The sequence below is a fragment of the Leuciscus leuciscus genome (assembly GCF_965113295.1).
Source record: "Leuciscus leuciscus genome assembly, chromosome: 2".
Taxonomy (NCBI): domain Eukaryota; kingdom Metazoa; phylum Chordata; class Actinopteri; order Cypriniformes; family Leuciscidae; genus Leuciscus; species Leuciscus leuciscus.
This window is the reverse complement of record NC_138726.1, coordinates 38616740-38634915: the sequence shown is the minus strand read 5'-3', so window position 1 is coordinate 38634915 and position 18176 is coordinate 38616740. Positions and strand designations below refer to the sequence as shown.

General features: G+C 37.6%; 1 protein-coding gene and 1 long non-coding RNA gene across 2 annotated transcripts in view; both read right to left on the bottom strand.

The window, feature by feature from the left end:
• Positions 1-9225: 9225 nt before the first annotated feature.
• smad3a (SMAD family member 3a) overlaps positions 9226-18176 on the bottom strand; it is a 44176-nt gene continuing 35225 nt past the window's right edge. The window contains exon 9 of the mRNA XM_082162280.1: positions 9226-12002. Coding sequence (XP_082018406.1) covers positions 11879-12002 — 124 coding nt within the window. The 3' untranslated portion in view covers positions 9226-11878. The remainder of the gene's footprint in view (positions 12003-18176) is intronic.
• Positions 12228-15080, bottom strand: LOC309493171. Its single transcript, XR_014203822.1, has 2 exons — positions 13102-15080; positions 12228-12972 (listed from the first exon to the last, which is right to left on the bottom strand). It is a non-coding gene; the product is annotated as an uncharacterized lncRNA (long non-coding RNA).

Sequence of the window (18176 nt, the reverse complement as noted above, 5' to 3'; positions counted from 1 at the left end):
TGAGAACCACAACGAAACATCCAACAAAGGACCACACTAGAGGCCTGTTTCAGAGTAGGTTTAGAGTTGACAAATCCATATAAAAATATAAATATTTGTCTTTACGGCCTTCCATACTAATGTGTCATGTGCAGCGAGCAGCCAATCACACAGAACAAAGATGGAGAGCTTTTATTTCGTTTATTTGAATTTAGTTTGATTCACTTCTCACAAGAGAGACAGCACAATTCACTTCTTTATTGGAGATAAAGAGATCGTTTTGAAAAATGTCATTTTCCAAGGCAGGGATTAACACTGCTGCTGCAGCGAAAGTTTGGGAAGGCAACTGAAATAAAATATCTGCCTATATCAATGCATGTGAATCAACTGAATTTAAATCATTTATATGTGACCCTGGACCACAAAACCTGTCACATGGGTACCTTTTTGGAAATTGAGATTTATACATCAGCTGAACGTTGAATAAATAAGCTTTGTTAGGATAGGTCAGGACAATATTTGGTCGAGATACAACAATTTGATCATCTGGAATCTGAGGGTGCAAAAAAATCTAAACATTGAGAAAATCCCCTTTAAAGTTGTCCATTTATGTTCGCGATTTTGCTGCATTCACTCACAAAAATATTTGTTTTGTATATTTACGGTCGGAAATGTACAAAATATCTTCATGGAACATGATCTTTACTTAATATCCTAATGATTTTTGGCATAAAAGAAAAATCTATCATTTTGACCCATACAATGTATTGCTGGCTATCGTTGCGACTTGTGACTGGTTTTGTGATCCAGGGTCACATGTAGGTCCACAAAGAGTTCAAAAGAACACACGTAAGATTGGTCAGTTTAAATGCTTTATATTGGTCCAGTTTTGGTTTGCAAATCTCTAACCCTGAATAAAACCTGCTCCGGAGCATGTTCTTCGTGAAGTGTAAATTACCGTGGAGAATGGCGATGACCACCACTAAAAACATCTCTGGTTACTCAACTTAACCTTGGTTCTCTGAGAGTAGGGAACGAGACATTGCATCATTGCTGATGCTATGGGAAACTCCCTTTCTCCTAGAATACTGAAGCCCTATTGAATGGCACCGTGCGCATTGAGCCGGCCAATGACGTCACTGCATTAGAATCTTTCTCCTTCATGACACCTGTCTACTTGAGCCTGTATTCGCCGTTAATCAACACCTCATCAAAGTAGATTATTTCCCTTTTGCGTTCTGGTGAACTTCAAGATGACATGAATCGGGTCGTGCCCATGCGGAAACAGCGATGGAAGGGTCTGATTGCACCTACTGTGAAGAGATAAGCATTAGGACCCTTCACCTCTGTATTGCCATCGTAAAATGCCAGTGAATATGCTTCCACCCTCCGCCGATGTCAAGCCGTGGAGAAAGAAGCAGCGCCAGCTGGAGGGCGCTTACTCAGGGGACAAGCTCACAGTGGCCCTGAGTCCGCTGTCACTTACTGTATGCCAAAGACTCCCTCCGGCCCTCTAAAGGAGCACGCGGATTGGTGTCTTTTGGCGCGTCGGAGGACGACGCAGACGCCATGTTGACTACAGCTTAAGAGAGAGAGGATTGGCCACAGAGTCCAGTCCCAGAACCGATGGCGTCCCATATCAAGGTGAGCAAGTGCCAGCCACCGGGGACAACGAACTGCTGCGCATTCTCACTAAAGCGGTGGAAGAGTTGGGTCTAGAGTGGTCTCCTCCCGCCGAGCCAACTGGAGGAGTGGTTTCTGCACTCGGGCTGCCACCAGAATGAGTGGTTAAGCCAAGCTTCCCCCCAATGAAGAAGCGGTAGCGGCACTCCTTCTTAAACCTAAAAAAACAGAGTTTGCTCATACTTATCTCAAACGTACCTAGGTAGCTAGCAACTGAAACCGGCTTCATGCAACAGGCCTCGAAACAGAAGAAACACTGGGGATTAATGCTACATTTTAGACAGCTCCGAATTTGGATTTGTGGATTTGGGGAAAAAATTTGGGAACTTGTACTTCCACTCAAAGTCGGACATTCATATCTATAAAAAATAACCTTATAAAATTCATACACTACACGGATGAGTACATGGTGAGTAAGTGCATTGTGTATAGTGCGTCATTTAGGATGCAACTAAAGAAACAAAGGGCTAAGGAGGGACAGGTGTAGGCCATAGTATGTATACATAGATTCCACATTCGATTACTCCAGATGCGTTGACATGCCCACCATATTGCTACGCTCAACGTGTTGTCACAGTAAAAATCAATAATGCCACAACATTGTTCAACTTCTGGTTGTGAAACAGCTGAGATTTAAATTCCTGAAGAAATGTGATAACCTTTCAAAGGTGAGAATGTGTTGGTTTGTGTTTGTATTGACTCAACATCACATGTTTTTAAACAATGGTAACTTTTTAATGTCGTATTAGCTGATGCCTTCGTCTTGTTGTTTTGTGTTAGTTTAGAAAAATCATCTGATGAACTCTATTTCATATAGATATTCATACATGCTTCTAACTACGGTTACAGACACTCTGTCAACTTGCTCTCGAATGTTCACAGACCGGCTTTGACCATTTCAATATGGCGGACGGCTTATAGCGGCCCATTGAAATGGCTGCTAATGATGCATCTATGTCTCTATGGGTGTATGCAATGAGTAGTCATGGTAACAAATTAGGGTAACTGTGGAAACTAAAAAGGGACAAAGCAAATAGGAACTGAAGTGAACACAGGCACAGTGGGAACAGAAAAACACTTTCATAAAACAAGTCCTTAAACACAAGACAGGGAAACACACAACCATAAATCATGGCACTGGTCTGGGATGGGGAAAAATATTAAATATACACATAAAAGGCATTTGACAAATAGAAAATAAATAAATAAAATGTTTAAGTCAGTTTTAATGTTTTAATAATAATAAAATAATAAAAGTTTGAGACAGTTTTAATGTTTTTTTTATGCTAATGGTTTTTGACGTTTTAATACAAATAACAGTCTGATATATTAAATATGAAAATGTGAGGAGAGAGTGAGAGGAAAAGAGAACGTCAGAGAGAGAGAATGAGATAAAATCAGAGTTGCAATTAAATCTGATTTATTTCTCATCAATAGCACTCCATCCAAAACCCAAGAAACTGTTTTACTTCACGTTAAAACGTTTCTCTAAAATCCAGAGATCCACCTGTTATGAGATTTGAGTTACAGTATTAAAAATATTTTATTGCACAACATAACCGATCAACATTTTTTTATTAAAATCAAAATTAGACCGATCAATAATATTAATCAAATTAAATGACACCAAATGGTCTGTTTTACTTCTTTTTGAACACCAGAACATAAAAACGTCTGTGATGCTGACAAGAGGACAACATGACATGACAGCACAACTAGAACAGCACAAGCTTCATTAGTATCCAGATGCTGCTCCTCTCCTCCCTGCAGCTAAACTGCTTTGACAGAGAGATACCACACAAATTTGGAATGAACAAATTGGCTTGAGACTTCGCTGTCAACATTTGGTAAGTTAATAACAGTGAAGAAATTATTTTGTGTTTCTCTCCACATCAACAACTGTTGCTTTGATTGAAATCCATCTGTCTACTCTACATTAAGTCTGCTCATTACCATGACCCAAACAAAGACCTTCAAAACTGAAACCAGCCCTGAGATCAGAGACCCTACAGTATCCCTGACTGGATCTACCATTAATCTATTGATCCAATGCCAACAATCTTAAAGGGATTCTCCACCCAAAAATGAAACTTCTCTCATCATTTCCTCACCCTCATGCCGTCCCAGATATGACTTTCTTTCTTCAGATGAACACAAAGAAAGATTTTTCGGGGGAAATAATACATCACTGTGAGTCTTTTTCTTGAGGCATGAGGATGAGTAAATTATGAGAAAACTATCATTTTGGGGTGGAATATCAATTTAAGCTGAAAAACTAAAACAATACTTTTAAACATGTTTAAAAAAAATATTGAATCCACCACTGGAAATTTGTTTCTGTATATTTATATATTATTACATATTCACATAGCTTGCAGGCATTTGTGCAGTATTCTACACAGTTTATAGAATGATAGCAATTATGCATTTAAATATAATGGCAATGATTGGCCAAAACGATCAAGAAACATTTAAGATGTCTATTGTTGTATACATGTGATAAGCAATCCAAGTTTTGTTCTAGTATATAAGGTATTGGATTTTGGATAACCTAACGCGTTCTTAAATAATAAAAAGCCATGAGAATCGAAAGAGTCAAAGACCACAGGTCACTGCAAGACCTTGTGAGAGCATTGATAGTGATATCTTTGGTCTTGAGACAAGACGTAATGACCAAGGTAAGTGTACATGAATGGTCAGACTGAAAGGTTAGATTATTAACATGATGCCCTGCCTCACATTTGGTTCTCACAGCCATCAACCAGTACAATAACCACTAGTGGTCTGAGCGCTCAATAGATTGCTGGAGTAAAATGTTATTAGTAATGGGTCGCTGTCTTGATTTCTGTCCCACTCAAATGGCTACTCTTCATTGGGCAGGGATTGAGCGGTCATTAATCAGGAGCTTGGCAGCTGCTGGACTAAAACTAAAACTGTTAGATTTGCAGTCTGTGCAACAGGGAGGGGATTGCTTTCACAAGCATAGTCAATAGGCCTTTTCCACAGTCCATGTGACATCACATGGCATACTTGTCAATGGACCGTTAGTAGGTTTGATAAAACAATCAAACTTAGTTTAACTTTACAATAAACACATTTTAAACTGTTTTATAGCTTGTATAATAGTATCTGAAGGGGTAAACATTAGATAATTATAAGGGCAAGTGTTCATAAAGAAAGATGAGACATGCACGTGTTCAGGTTATTGAAGTTCAAGCCCAGTTTTTAAGCTTGTTTTATGTATAACATTAGTGTTTTCTTTGCTTTCTTTCTGCAGTCTCCAATTTATATTTCAATACATTTTCAGACACAGTGACATTTCAGTCTTAAATATTTTATAGTAATATTTACACTGCATACAAATCAGTTGACCAAAACTAGAATGATACAACTCCACATTTAAATATTTAAGATATTTAAGCCAGTGGTTTCATATTTAAACTCTGGGCTGGAAAGATTTCTTCACTTGATTAATTTAAAACTGATTTTAAACCTGACTGGACTGAATATGAACATGTAAGCGAAGCATAATGTAAGCTTCTGGGTAACTTTTCCTTGGCATGATGCAATTTAAGATACTAAATAATGCTGACTGTATTGTATATACAATAGTAAGGCAGTGTGAATGGCTTAGGTAGGCATACTCCAATAAAATGCCATACAATGTGTCCTTACATTAATTTAGATAACATAAAATAATCTTTAATTTGTTAAATGGTTGGACAGGTCTGTTTAAATGAGCTGTTGGTGATGAACATCAAAACAATGGAGATGAAAATCATCAATGATTCCACCCAATATAATAACACTCCAATTGAAAATTCCCTATGAACATTGAGGTGTGGAAAAGGCCTGTGTTGTGCTGTGAAATGAACAACTTAAAAAACTGTAACCACCAATTCGCAAAAATGCACCTTCTTTTTCAGAGAATGTGGAAAAAATCAAAGCACTAATTATGTCAATTTCGTGTGTTTATTGTCTCTGCGATCACAATCACATACTCAACTCAATTTAAAACAGCCATTCATTCACTTCGTATACCTGAAGCAGCAGATCAATTTAGCACCAGTCCTGTGAATTCCAATCAATTTTGATGTGCGAAGCTCTTTTCTCTTAACAGTAAATATGCCTATTAACACGCGCAGATAGTCCTACGATCCTGATCATTTTTGCTTTACGCTGAGTCTCATTTCTCTGGAGACCGAGCCGAGGTCTTAAGCAGAACAGGTGTTCACGATTTTAAAGAGAAACTGCGACTCAGCGAGTAGGCTATATCTTTGTAGCCGACAGAAGGCTTGAAGGGAGAACTGCTGGCCAGTAACACAGATACGCATCGCCCGTTGGGCAGAGTTCCAGTGCGCGGCAGTTGGAGACGAGCGGCCCTGTCTTCTCTTCTGTCCGGAGACAGCTGTGACGCAGCAGTGCGTAGCGCCGCAATCAGGTGTGTGTGTGAGTCACCTGAGAGGAATGCTGGTGGAGGGACAATCTGACGGAGAGAGAGATACAGACACACTACAGCAAATTGTGACCTTTAAGAAGATTAATTTGTTTACCAACAAAGGAGTGGCTGTCACCGACGATCATGATGCTGTCAGCCTGATGAGAGAAAGGATGGTGTTCTTATCAACTGTCAGTCTTTTATCAAAATCTGTAAAGACATCTTTAACAGTCCAGCAGGCCTAACACTAAAGCACTATTATACAGTAATAATAAAGACTTCCAGTCTGTATTATGCCTACTTATGATTAGCCTATAGGGTCCTTCCTCCTTGTAGTCTTTTTAAATGGGCTATTCATCTTATTTTAGTGCTAGTTAGATGCTATATGCAGTTTACCCCACTTTTAACTGTTTTTATTTTATTTATTTTGCATTAATGTTTATATGTTTAATATAGTCATCTGATTTTAGCTTTATCATCACCTTTCTTAATTTTCAAACTAAATATTGTTTTTAGGTTTTGTTGAAAACAAATGTCTAATTTCCCCTATACTTAGGCTATGTATGCAGGCCTATTAGCCTAGGCTACTTACCTTATATAGTAGCAGATGATTAATTAATATCCCATAAGTCATAAAGTGAAAAATAATGTATTCGAGTGTTGTTAAACAAATAAAATGTAACAAATTAACAAACTTCCTTATCGGCCTTTTCTTTTTTTCTTTTTCTTTTTTTTTTTTGACGCCCCCAGACGTCTGACTTCTATTCAGCTCTCGTGGCCTTATGGGATAGTAAAGTGTTCAGTTATCAAGGGCAGTAGCCCACGCATATTCAGGAATCTCAGTTTACACCCACGCGTGCAAAAAAAAACAAAAAAACAATTGTAAAGCATTAGGCTATTCAAGAAGAATATTCTAAATGGAATTCAGTGTATATTCCGAAAGTATACCTAATGCATACGTGGCTAGTGTGTTTACTACAATAAAACGAGGCTTATAGATGAAGCGAGGGTTTATTCCGCAATAGACCAGGTGTGAAGTGTTTTGGTTGAATGAAAAAAAAATCAGAGGCATGAGTGATGGTGATTCAACAGCGCAAACAACCTTTCCCCGTGTGACTGCTTCAGTCAACATACAGTTGTGATTGCGAAATGTGGGGATGCGTTTCTCTCGTTTGCCCACAGAGAGCGCTAGCGCGAAGGAAATAATCCAGCGGACGACTGTATGCATCTAACCTGACATTTGGAATGGGAAAAAAAACCTAAGGGAACAAACACAGCTGCCTCATGAACCTGAAACAAACCTTGACACAGTGCCCTACACATTCGAGAAGCTGTGAATCATTCATGAGTGTTATAGGTTTTGACCCTCAAACCTGTTAATTTTTCAGCAGCAGAGCTGAGTTTAAGCAGCTAAACTCCTTGTCTGGTGTCTGTCTGATCCATCAGTAAGGTATAGGTGTCTTTTGTGTGTGTGTGTGTGTGTGTGTGTGTGTGTGTGTGTGTGTGTGTGTGTGTGTGTGTGTTTTACCTTTATTTAACCAGGATAATCTCTATTTAATTAAAAATCTCTTTCAAAGGAGTGTCCTGGCCAAGAATTGGCAGCAGTTACAATCACAAACTTACAGATCAAAATAACAATTCAAAATGAAAACACTTAAAAACATTTGCACATCATTGAGTCTTCTTTAAGTGACCGAATAATAGATTTAAAATGTTCCATAGACACCAGAGTTTGTAATTTCAATTTCATTTGGAGTAGATTCCATTCAAACGGAGCTGAATACATAAAAGCCCTTTTTCCCAGTTCAGTTCTTACAAATGAACAGAAAGAGTATAACAATTTTGAGACCGGAGGGAATATTTCCCAACACTTTTCTGTTAAATAAGACAACCTAGATACGAAGGCAACAACCCCAGAATAGTTTTATAAATAATTAATTAGGTAGCAGTGCATTTTCCTTAATGGGCTATTCTGTTATAAAGTGCAATGATGAGTTAAAGGTTTACAATCTGATATAAATCTTAAAGCGCTATGATAAACGGCATCCAAAGAAGAGAGAAGATGAGAAGGAGCAAATTGATACACCACATCACTGTAATCAAGTACAGGCACAAAAGTAACCTCTTTCTTACATTAAATGAAAAACAAAACTTGTTTGTAAAATAAAACCCAAGCTTTATTTAAAAAAAAATTCTTTAATTGAGTTATGTGAGAGCCAAAAGATAATGTCTCATCAACAATGATGGCAAGATATTTATACTCTTTTACTAACTCAATCGCATTACCTCGTAAAGTCTGGAGAGGAACAAGACTGTCTACCTTTTTTCGAGCTTGCAAATAACATAAGCTTGGTTTTTACCAGCATTCAAAACAAGCTTTAGTGTATGAGCCGTGACTGAATGACATCAAAAGCCATTTGAAGCTTAAGCAAGGCTTGCTGTTTAGAAGGTGCACCACAATACATGACAGTGTCATCTGCAAAAAAAGTGAAAATTTGCATCCTGAATATCACAATCAAGACTATTTATGTAGATAGTAAATAAAAGAGGCCCCAACATAGATCCTTGGGGAAGACCTTTAACAATCTCTAATAGTCGTGAATGTTTACCTTCAGCCTGAACACATTGAGTTATTTCACTTAAAAAAAATTTAAACCAGAAAATAACATGATTTGATAAACCAACACTCTCTAGTCTATTCAACAATATTTCATGATCCACTGTGTCGAAAGCCTTTGATAAATCAATAAAAAGGGAAGCGCAATAATCACCTTTATCCACTGATTCCACAATATCATTTAAAACTTCCAGAACGGCAGTTGTGGTACTGAAACCCTTATTGATTATTAGATAGAACTTTGTTTACATTCAAATAACAGGTCAACTGGTCACTAATAAAACTTTCTAAAATTTTTGATAGGACACAAAGCTTTGAAATTGACCTATAATTATCTAATATAGTGGGATTATACTCCCACTTTTAATAAGGGAACAACAAAAGCTGATTTCCAAATTTCCGGGATAACACCAGTATCTAGTGAAAGATGAAAAAGATAAGTTAAAGGGGTCGAAATAATATCAGCTGCTAATTTCACACAATCAGGGCCTGGTGATTTTTTAGATGCTGCATAGCAGCATTTGCCTAAAATGATTTATGTAATCGCAGTTCAGAAGAGTTCTAGCGCCTCCCTGCCCTTAGGGTCCTTTGAACAAAGAGAGCTTTCATATTTCAGCAAGGAGAGGAAAAAAGTACATTAGGTAACAGGCCAGGGTTGCCTCACCTGTCTCCGTATGCCAATGCACCTTTCACAGCATTGTCATGATCAAATAATAAGCAGAACTTGACTGGAATGTAGAGAATGTTTGTAAAGACATTTTTGACCGAAGAAATCAGAGACTTTTTTTTTTTTTTCATTTAAACATTTATTAAAAGTACAACAATAACAAACAATTATTTATTTCTCCTGACAAACTTTAAAGATGGAGAGAAATAATAAAGATTATATACTTATACAGAGAAAAAATCTAACATGTCAAGCACAACAATCACCACTAAGTCACAACGTCACTGAATGTGAAAGTTTAACACAAGCACAATAAATGCACATTACTTAAAATATGTTCAACAATTTGTTGAGAAAATTAGATTTGATTTTCTTCCTATCAAAGAAAACATTAATGTTTGCTTAGATGGACAACAAATCATTTCCTGAATAATACAAGTACCTTCTATTCTGTCTTGCCGGATGACATCAAGAGATTTTAAATACATTTCAAGGAATCCAAGTCATACAACACACTGACTTTATCAAAGTAAAGTCTTAGCGCATTTAAATCACACAACAGTCCTTATAAACATTTAAGCAAACAGATGTTACACATCTTTTCTCCTATCTGTGAAGTACATGACGCACCTAAATGCAACTTTCCTCCGTGATTCCTTTATAACACATTGGGAGACCAGAGATTTCAAAAAGCCTGCAAAGAGCTCCTCATTGCAAGCGCATCACACTGACCTGATGCTAATTGAAAGTACTGAACATGATCTGGCTTTCACAAAGCCCATTGTGACATTTCCCTTCTTCAAGCCCTTCTCCATATCCTATGAGTATCTGACGTATATAAAAATACAACCTTACAAAAACCTGCCAGCAGTACAGCCCCCCTCCCCCCTTTCGACGGTTACAAACACAGAGGTAAGAGGCATTTACTTTCCCGTCCCACTTCTGAAAAAATATTTGGTAGCAAAATAGAGTCTACAGTACAAATGGCATGATTTTCAGAAAATAGGCATGCATAATCAATTTATCAGACATATTTACAAGCTCAGCTGAGAACAAATCCCAACCCTGAGTGGTCCAACACTGGACAACCCACTTACTCAATATGGATGAATGCCTGTGAAGAAGTCTCCAATATACTATTTACAAACTCTGTTGTGAAAGTTGATGCGAAGGCACACTCACTCAGTTTCATTCTTAGAGGATGTGAGAACACAAGGACACACAGGTAAGTGTGCATATCCACAGATGTATACATGAACTACATAGTGCTCAAAATTATGTAATGCCCAGTTTTCAAATTTTACCACAACATGAAGAGGAAATTTCTTTTCCGAAGCGGACAACTGAGAGACCTCACCAAACCTTGAACAGCTCCTCACCCACTCACTAAAGAATAACAAATGAAAGCGGGCACAACACATGCAGTTGTGAGTGGTGAATCCTTTAAAACACAATAATAATTCACATTCATTCCCACAGACCAGACAGCCGGTTCGCTGCAGACAAAGTTGAACTCAACACCAGACCAGACACTATACAAAACACTCCCAGAGGACGCTGGAACAGGTAAAACACCCTCATGTAACCTCCACACACACACACACACAAACACACACACACACGCTTAGCATGGGTCCGTGATAAGAGATGAAAAACACTACAACTGGAAATCTGCTGTAGGAGTAGTATCAGGCTTTCAGAACGTGTACAATGACAAATTCCCCTAACATTTCAACAAACTTAGATATTGTGAAGCACTTTCACAAGTGTTACATAAACTGTTATGTACACATATGAAGTTTCTTATATAGTATTCTGTTTAGTGAAATTTAAAAAGGTGAAAGGTTTTTTTTTTTGTAAGTGCTGTCCAGCATATTTCACTGGCTAGGACAAAACGGGATATGGAAATGTAATGTTTTGGGGAAACCTGAAAAACAATATTAATTAGAGTTTTCAATGTCTGAACACACACCGCTTAGTCAAAGACATCCTGTTTCTTTCTCATGAGGAAGGTCAAACCCTCTTGATACGTACTACAATCACATTATGACATTGGCCAAGTTTCAGTTTGATCAAACCAAAAATAGATCAAAAATACAGTTTAACTGATATTTGAAAAACTTGATATCTTCACTTTACAAAAAAGCACTTTTTTCATGTCTCTTAAAAAAAACAAGCCTCTGTTATGGTAAAAATGTACCTAATATAACAGCATCATAACGGACACAACAGAGGAGAGATCTAACATACACATGCAACAGTATATAACAAAATTAGTCATAAATGGCAATATTTGATATCAATAATGGCAATAAAAATGGCTACCAATAACATAAAAACGAGTATATACACATACTGTAATACACTCCTCCAACATGAAAGTGCTACCGAGTCTGTGGAACCCAATTAGTTGGCAGGTATGAAGGTCTTCAGCCTTCGACTCCTGAAGGAACTTTTTTCCCAGATCTGGTGGTTTGTATATGGAGCGTTTTTCCTATGACACACTCGAGCAGCGGATGGAGGGGGAGCCCATCTGAGTGAGCACTTTGTCCAGCCACTGCAGAGGACCGTTCAGGTGCAGTTCTATCCAGCAGGGGGTGCTAGTCACTGTCTGTCGCCTGACAGCGTTGAAGAGAGAGAAATAAAGAGAGGTCAGAAACCAGAAACACACAGTGGCCAGAAGTATTCACACACTTAAGCCACACTTAAATATATTAATTTAACTGCATCGGATCAGTGATTGCAACGAGCGATTTCAGTGATTAGCATTATGAATATCATTGCACATTTTCATATTTGTTACATTCCTTTGTTTTGATCACAACCATTTTTTTTTTGAAAAAAACCCCCTCTTTTTGAAATATTTTGCTTATCTTTCTTGTAATAAATGCCACTTGGTTTGATATTTTATTATATCTTAATGCAATGAAATCGGAACATTAAGTGTGGCTTTAAAGGTACACTTCACCCAAAAATAAAAATGATGTCATCGTTTACTCATTTAGTTCAAAAACCTGTATGAATTTTGTTCTTCGGTACAACACAAAAGAAAGATATTCTGAGAAATGTCTCATACAATGGAAGTCAGTGGTCACCAAAACTGTTTGGTTTACCAACATTCTTCAAAATATCTTATTTTGTTCTGCAGAAGAAAGAAAGTTATACAGCTTTGAAATGACCTCAGGGTGGGTAAATCATGACAGAATTTTTATTAGATTTTTTTTTATAACCATGAATGTTCTTTTCAAACTAATAATATACTGATTTTTTTTCCAAGCATGTACAGATTGTTAATAAATCATCCACTAACATCATTTACTGTGAATGTGAATGACTGTCAAGAAATAATTCAGAGTTTGTCGGTTTGTCTGGATATAAAATGCGTGTAAACTCTGCTCTGCTGTTCTTTGCTTTGGTCCCTCATAGGGACGTACTTACTGCCAAACACACTTCTTTTACATTCCACAATGCTTACACAACACTCGTCTCCATTCCCAACGCTTGGGCTCACACACACACACAGTTAATAACACCTCACACTGCTCACGTTCCATTCCTCACTGGGACTTCCTCTAATCCTTCCACTCACTCACACACACACACACACACACACACCACACACACACACGCACACACACACCACACACACCACACACACCACACACACCACACACACCACACACACCACACACACCACACACACCACACACACCACACACACCACACACGCGTGTGTAAGTCTCTCTCCTGAATCTCTGTCCCTCTCCTACTACATGACTTACAGTCACTTCAGCACTCAGAGAATAATTCAGAAAAGAATTATAGACAAGTGGATTTCATTTTAAAATGTAATCATTCTATAATAATCAATAATGAAAACAGCCAGCAAGACATTTTATTATTGATTAGTCAAATCTTCACACTGTGCACAGAAAACGTATGTGAGTGAAGTAGTGAAAAATATTTTATGGAAATTTTTTTTTTTAAATTGTACTGTTATACTCTATTATATGTTTCAATTTTGAAAAATAAACCATGTGTCCTGACATCAAGTAAACGTGCAACAGAGCTCAACAGAAAAGTTTTAAATAAATCCTAATTGAAAGTTAAAAATCCTTCACTACCGTTCAAAAGTTTTGGGTCGGTAAGATAATTTATCGTTTTTGAAAGAAGTATCTTATGCTTACCAGGTTGCATTTATTTGATTTATTTTCTCCAGTGTCACATGATCCTTCAGAAACCAGTCTAATATTAAGATTTGGAGCTCAGGTAACATTACTTATTATCAATGTTGAAAACAGTTGTGCTGCTTAACCATAATTTTTGTGAAACATTTTATCAGGATTCTATGATAAATAGAAAGTTCAAAAGAACATTGTTTGACAGAGTAAAGAAATGTATAATGTTACAAAAGATTGCTGTCACTTTTGATCAATATAATGTATCCTTTCTGAATAAAAGTATTCATTTTCTCAAAAAACATTTTTTTTAACTTTTGAACAGTAGTGTATGTATAACTCATGCGATGATATTTTAAAATAAAAGTAATACAACTAATTAAAAAGTAGCACATTGAATGTGCGTTCCTGGAGAATGTGCGTTCTGCCTCTTAACAATTAACAGTTTTTAATTACTTTGGTTATTAAAACTGTTCTGTGGCTTTCACATAGTGTTATTTTAGACATTTTCATTACAGTTTCATCCAACAATGTGTCTACCCACTGTTTTTGTCTCCTAGCAGCTTCTTTTATTGATCGTTTGAATGTTTCTTGTTCTTCGACGAGTTTCTCAGTAAATCTTTCAGCCATCTATGAACAAAAACCCCTGAATTTTTTTATAAGGGCAGTGCTGAAATACAGCATAAGCGGAGGTCGCAGCCTCCATTATTCTACAAAGTCTACTAAGAGTTAAAAAGAGATGGAGTAGTGGAAAGAAAGTAGGAGAGCAGGAGAAAATGAAAGAGTAAAGCTCTTCCTAAATTCAGGAGTTTCGTCTTCCATGTAGATACTGCAAAATTATTAACACTTTTAATGTCAAGTTTTAGAAAAGATATTGGTAAATAAAAGCAAAAATGAGGAGAGGTGAAATCTACTGTACTCATCGTCCAAGTAATCTGGGGCAGATCAGGTGACAAACTGAGAGAATATGAAGGTGAATTCAGACAATGGCACTGTGCTGTTCTACGTCATGATATTCGCTGACGTGATGGTAAATACATGGTCCAACCATAAAGTGCTCAAAAGGCATTTTTAAACTGCAACAGGGAGAGTTTGTCCGCACTTAAAGAGGTGGATCTGAAGGTGGGGAGAAGTGGAGGGGTGTGTGCTGAAACCTGACACAGCTCAGATTGTGTCTCCACACGCCAAGCTGTCTGGAAACCACAGTCTCACTCTCTCTCACACCAGTCTTACTCTTTCCCACTCTCTTCTCAAGCTTTCTCTACAGATGTCCATGGTCAAAACCCACAACTGCTTCTAATTAAGGTCTTGGTTCCATGGGCTCAAACAATGAAGTTACTCACAAGAGCAAGAGCAAGATGGGAAGAGAACAAAGAGAAACCAGGAAACTCTGAGACATTTTGAAGCACACCATATGTGAGTTTGTTTGGCGTGGAATGATTTGCCAGCGCAGACCTAACAGTTTATATGACGGACACGTTAGGCTGGTGGACATTGGGTTGCCTTACTACGTCAGAGCTCTTCACCAGAGCGAGTCAGACCGAGAAAAACAGTTACCGCAGCCTGTCATGACCCACAAGCAGGACTGTCCATACTAAAATAGCTGTAAAGCAACATTTCCTCCTATTGTCTTACGGAACAGTAAAATGGTTTGGACTCCCTTTACAAACTTCTGTCATTACTAGTTATATCTGCTGATATAAGAGATTTCTTACTTTATCATTATCAATTGATGCTGGATATTAGGGATGAAAAATATTAAAGTGCCCCTATTATGGATTTTTGAAAATGACCTTTCATGTAGTGTGTAACATAGCTCTAAGTGAATGAAAACATCCTGCAAAGTTTTAAATCTGAAAGTGCACCGTATATAAAGTTATTGTCTTTCAAAAGTAAGAGTCGACTCTGAGTCAATGAAATGAATCGTTTTTCATTGTCACCGTTTCGTTGTGACATCAAGACGAAACATTAGCATGTTGCCCGCTCACTTATTGCGCGCGCAGACACCAGGAAAAACATGGTGCATGCTCACTTCACCTATTTTTACATTTAGACACCTTTGCCATCATCTAACATTTACTTATTTTATCACTAATTTCAAATTTATTTTAATAACACTGTTAAATGTTCTTTAGCATCTGAATATTTAAATGAATATATATATTTTAAACTGTATATTTTAAATTTGTGATACCTAAATTCACAAGCAACTAAAAGGATCTTAAAACGTGTCTGAATGAGAAAAGGGCTGCATTTTTGAGAGGAGAAAATGATGTGGTAAAGGAGAAAGAGAAGAAATTTAAGCGTAAAGTTTTTACAGCAAAAATTGATTTTAAGAATAAGGTTGAACAAAGATTATGTACAGGCAATGCAAAACAAGCATGGGAAGGATTAAACACAATAATGGGTAGCGAAGGAAAAAAACTGTGTAAACGTGGCAGATTGTGGTAAATTTGTTAATGATTTAAACATCTTCTATGGAAGATACGATGTGAGAGACCTAAAAATCGGCTGTAGTATTACCTGTGATCAGATTGGTAGCTATGAACATATACAGCTTTCTGAAGAAGAAGTGGCCATGTGTCTCTCTAAAATTAGACGAAACAAAGCCCCTGGGCCTGATGGCCTCCAAGGAAGGGTGTTAAAGGCATGCTCTCAACAGCTTAAAGGGGTTCTCACTCAGCTGTTTCAAATTTTGCTGAATTGTGGTGTTTTTCCAAATTCATGGAAGAAATCCACAATAATACCTGTGCCTGAAGTCTCTAAGGCTATAGCCCTTGGAGACTTTAGACCAGTGGCACTCACTCCACTCTTAGCCAAGTGTATGGAGAGAGTGGTCAGCACCCATCTTATGTCTTCTGTTGGGAATCAACTTGACCCCCTTCAATTTGCCTATAGGTCACACAGGGGCACAGAGGACGCAACTCTTACTCTTGTAAATCAAATAGCTAAACATTTGCAACAACCAAAATCACTTGCTCGGGTTCTTTTTATTGATTTTACTTCTGCTTTTAATTCTATGCAAATTGACATTCTTTTAGAACAACTTCATAGGATGAATGTGAATGGTGGGCTCATTCACTGGATTAGAAGTTTCTTAACTGACCGCCCTCAGAGAGTCTTAATAAATGGGGTTTACTCAGATGAGCTTGTTGTAAATACTGGAGCACCACAAGGCTGTGTGTTGTCACCTCTGTTGTTTTCAATTTATATAAATGCTATGACTGTGCACAGCACCAATGTTAGTTTACTTAAATATGCTGATGATAAGGCCTTGGTAGGACTTCTCACAGAAAATAATGCAGCACATGAGGAAGCTTACTTCAGCCAAGTCACTTTACAGCAGGACTGGTGTCAGACTGTTAAATTGGAAATTAACGTGACTAAAACAAAAGAACTTATAATACAAACGAAACCAAGAGGGGCCAGTAACATCAACCCTGTTGTACTTAACAGCCGGCCTGTGGAAGTAGTCGGAAATTTTAAGTACTTGGGTACAATCACTAATCGCACTTTAAGTTTTAATGTTAACTCAGAGAGTATTTTTAAGAGAGCTAACCAGCGATTGTTTTTAATTAGAAAACTGAGGAGTTTCAGGGTCAGTCAACACATTCTTGAGATGGCATATAGGGGCCTTGTAGAAAGTATTTTACAGTTTAATATAACAGCTTGGTATGGCAACCTGAAATAAAAACAAGCTTCCAAAACTGTTAATATGGCAGGGAAGGTGATTGGCAAGTCACAAAGGCAGCTTGGGGATGTATTTGATAAGGCAGTACTCAGGAAGGCCAGACAGATATCAACAGACACCCTACACACACTAAACTCAGAGTTTGAGTTGCTTCCATCTGGCCGTAGATTCAGGGTCCCAAGGGCGAGCCGGAACATCTATAAGAGACCTTTTATTCCCCAGGCCATACAGGAACTTAATTTAAACTGAAATAATTTTTAAATGTGTTTATTGTAGGTCGAAACCTACTTTATTTTAATTGGCTGCGCTGTTTTCCATTTTCTGTTGTTGTATGTTAACGGTGGTAGTATCGTACTCTTAAAGGGATAGTTCACTTTGAAATAAAATTTTGGTATGTTTTAGCTTACCTCAAGGGCATCCAAGATGTAGGTGTCTTTTTTTCCGCAGTAGTTTCAATTTTGATATTTTTAGGTCAAACCGTTCTTGTCTGTCAGTCATATAATGCAGGTCGATGGTCACTGTCTCAAAGAGACAGTGACCGGGTACTAGATACTAGATGTCGCCCTGGCTGTCGGACACTAGATGTCGCCCTGGCTACGGTTTCGTTCCAATGAACTGCAGTAGCCAAGGCGACTTCTATAGTATATATCTATACCCGCCCGCACCCTCAGATCACTTGGACGTGGCTGTGTATAAGAGGTAAAAACGATATAAATACTGTTCGTTTTCTCACACAAACCGCTCGTTTCTTGTCTTAGGCCATCAATGTGTACTTACGATGGGGAATTGTTTAATTTGGACGATGGGGAATTGTTTTAATTTGGACTCTGTGCATGCTCTTTGAGACAGTGACCATAGACCTGCATTATATGACTGACAGACAAGAACGGTTTGACCTAAAAATATAAAAATTGAAACTACTG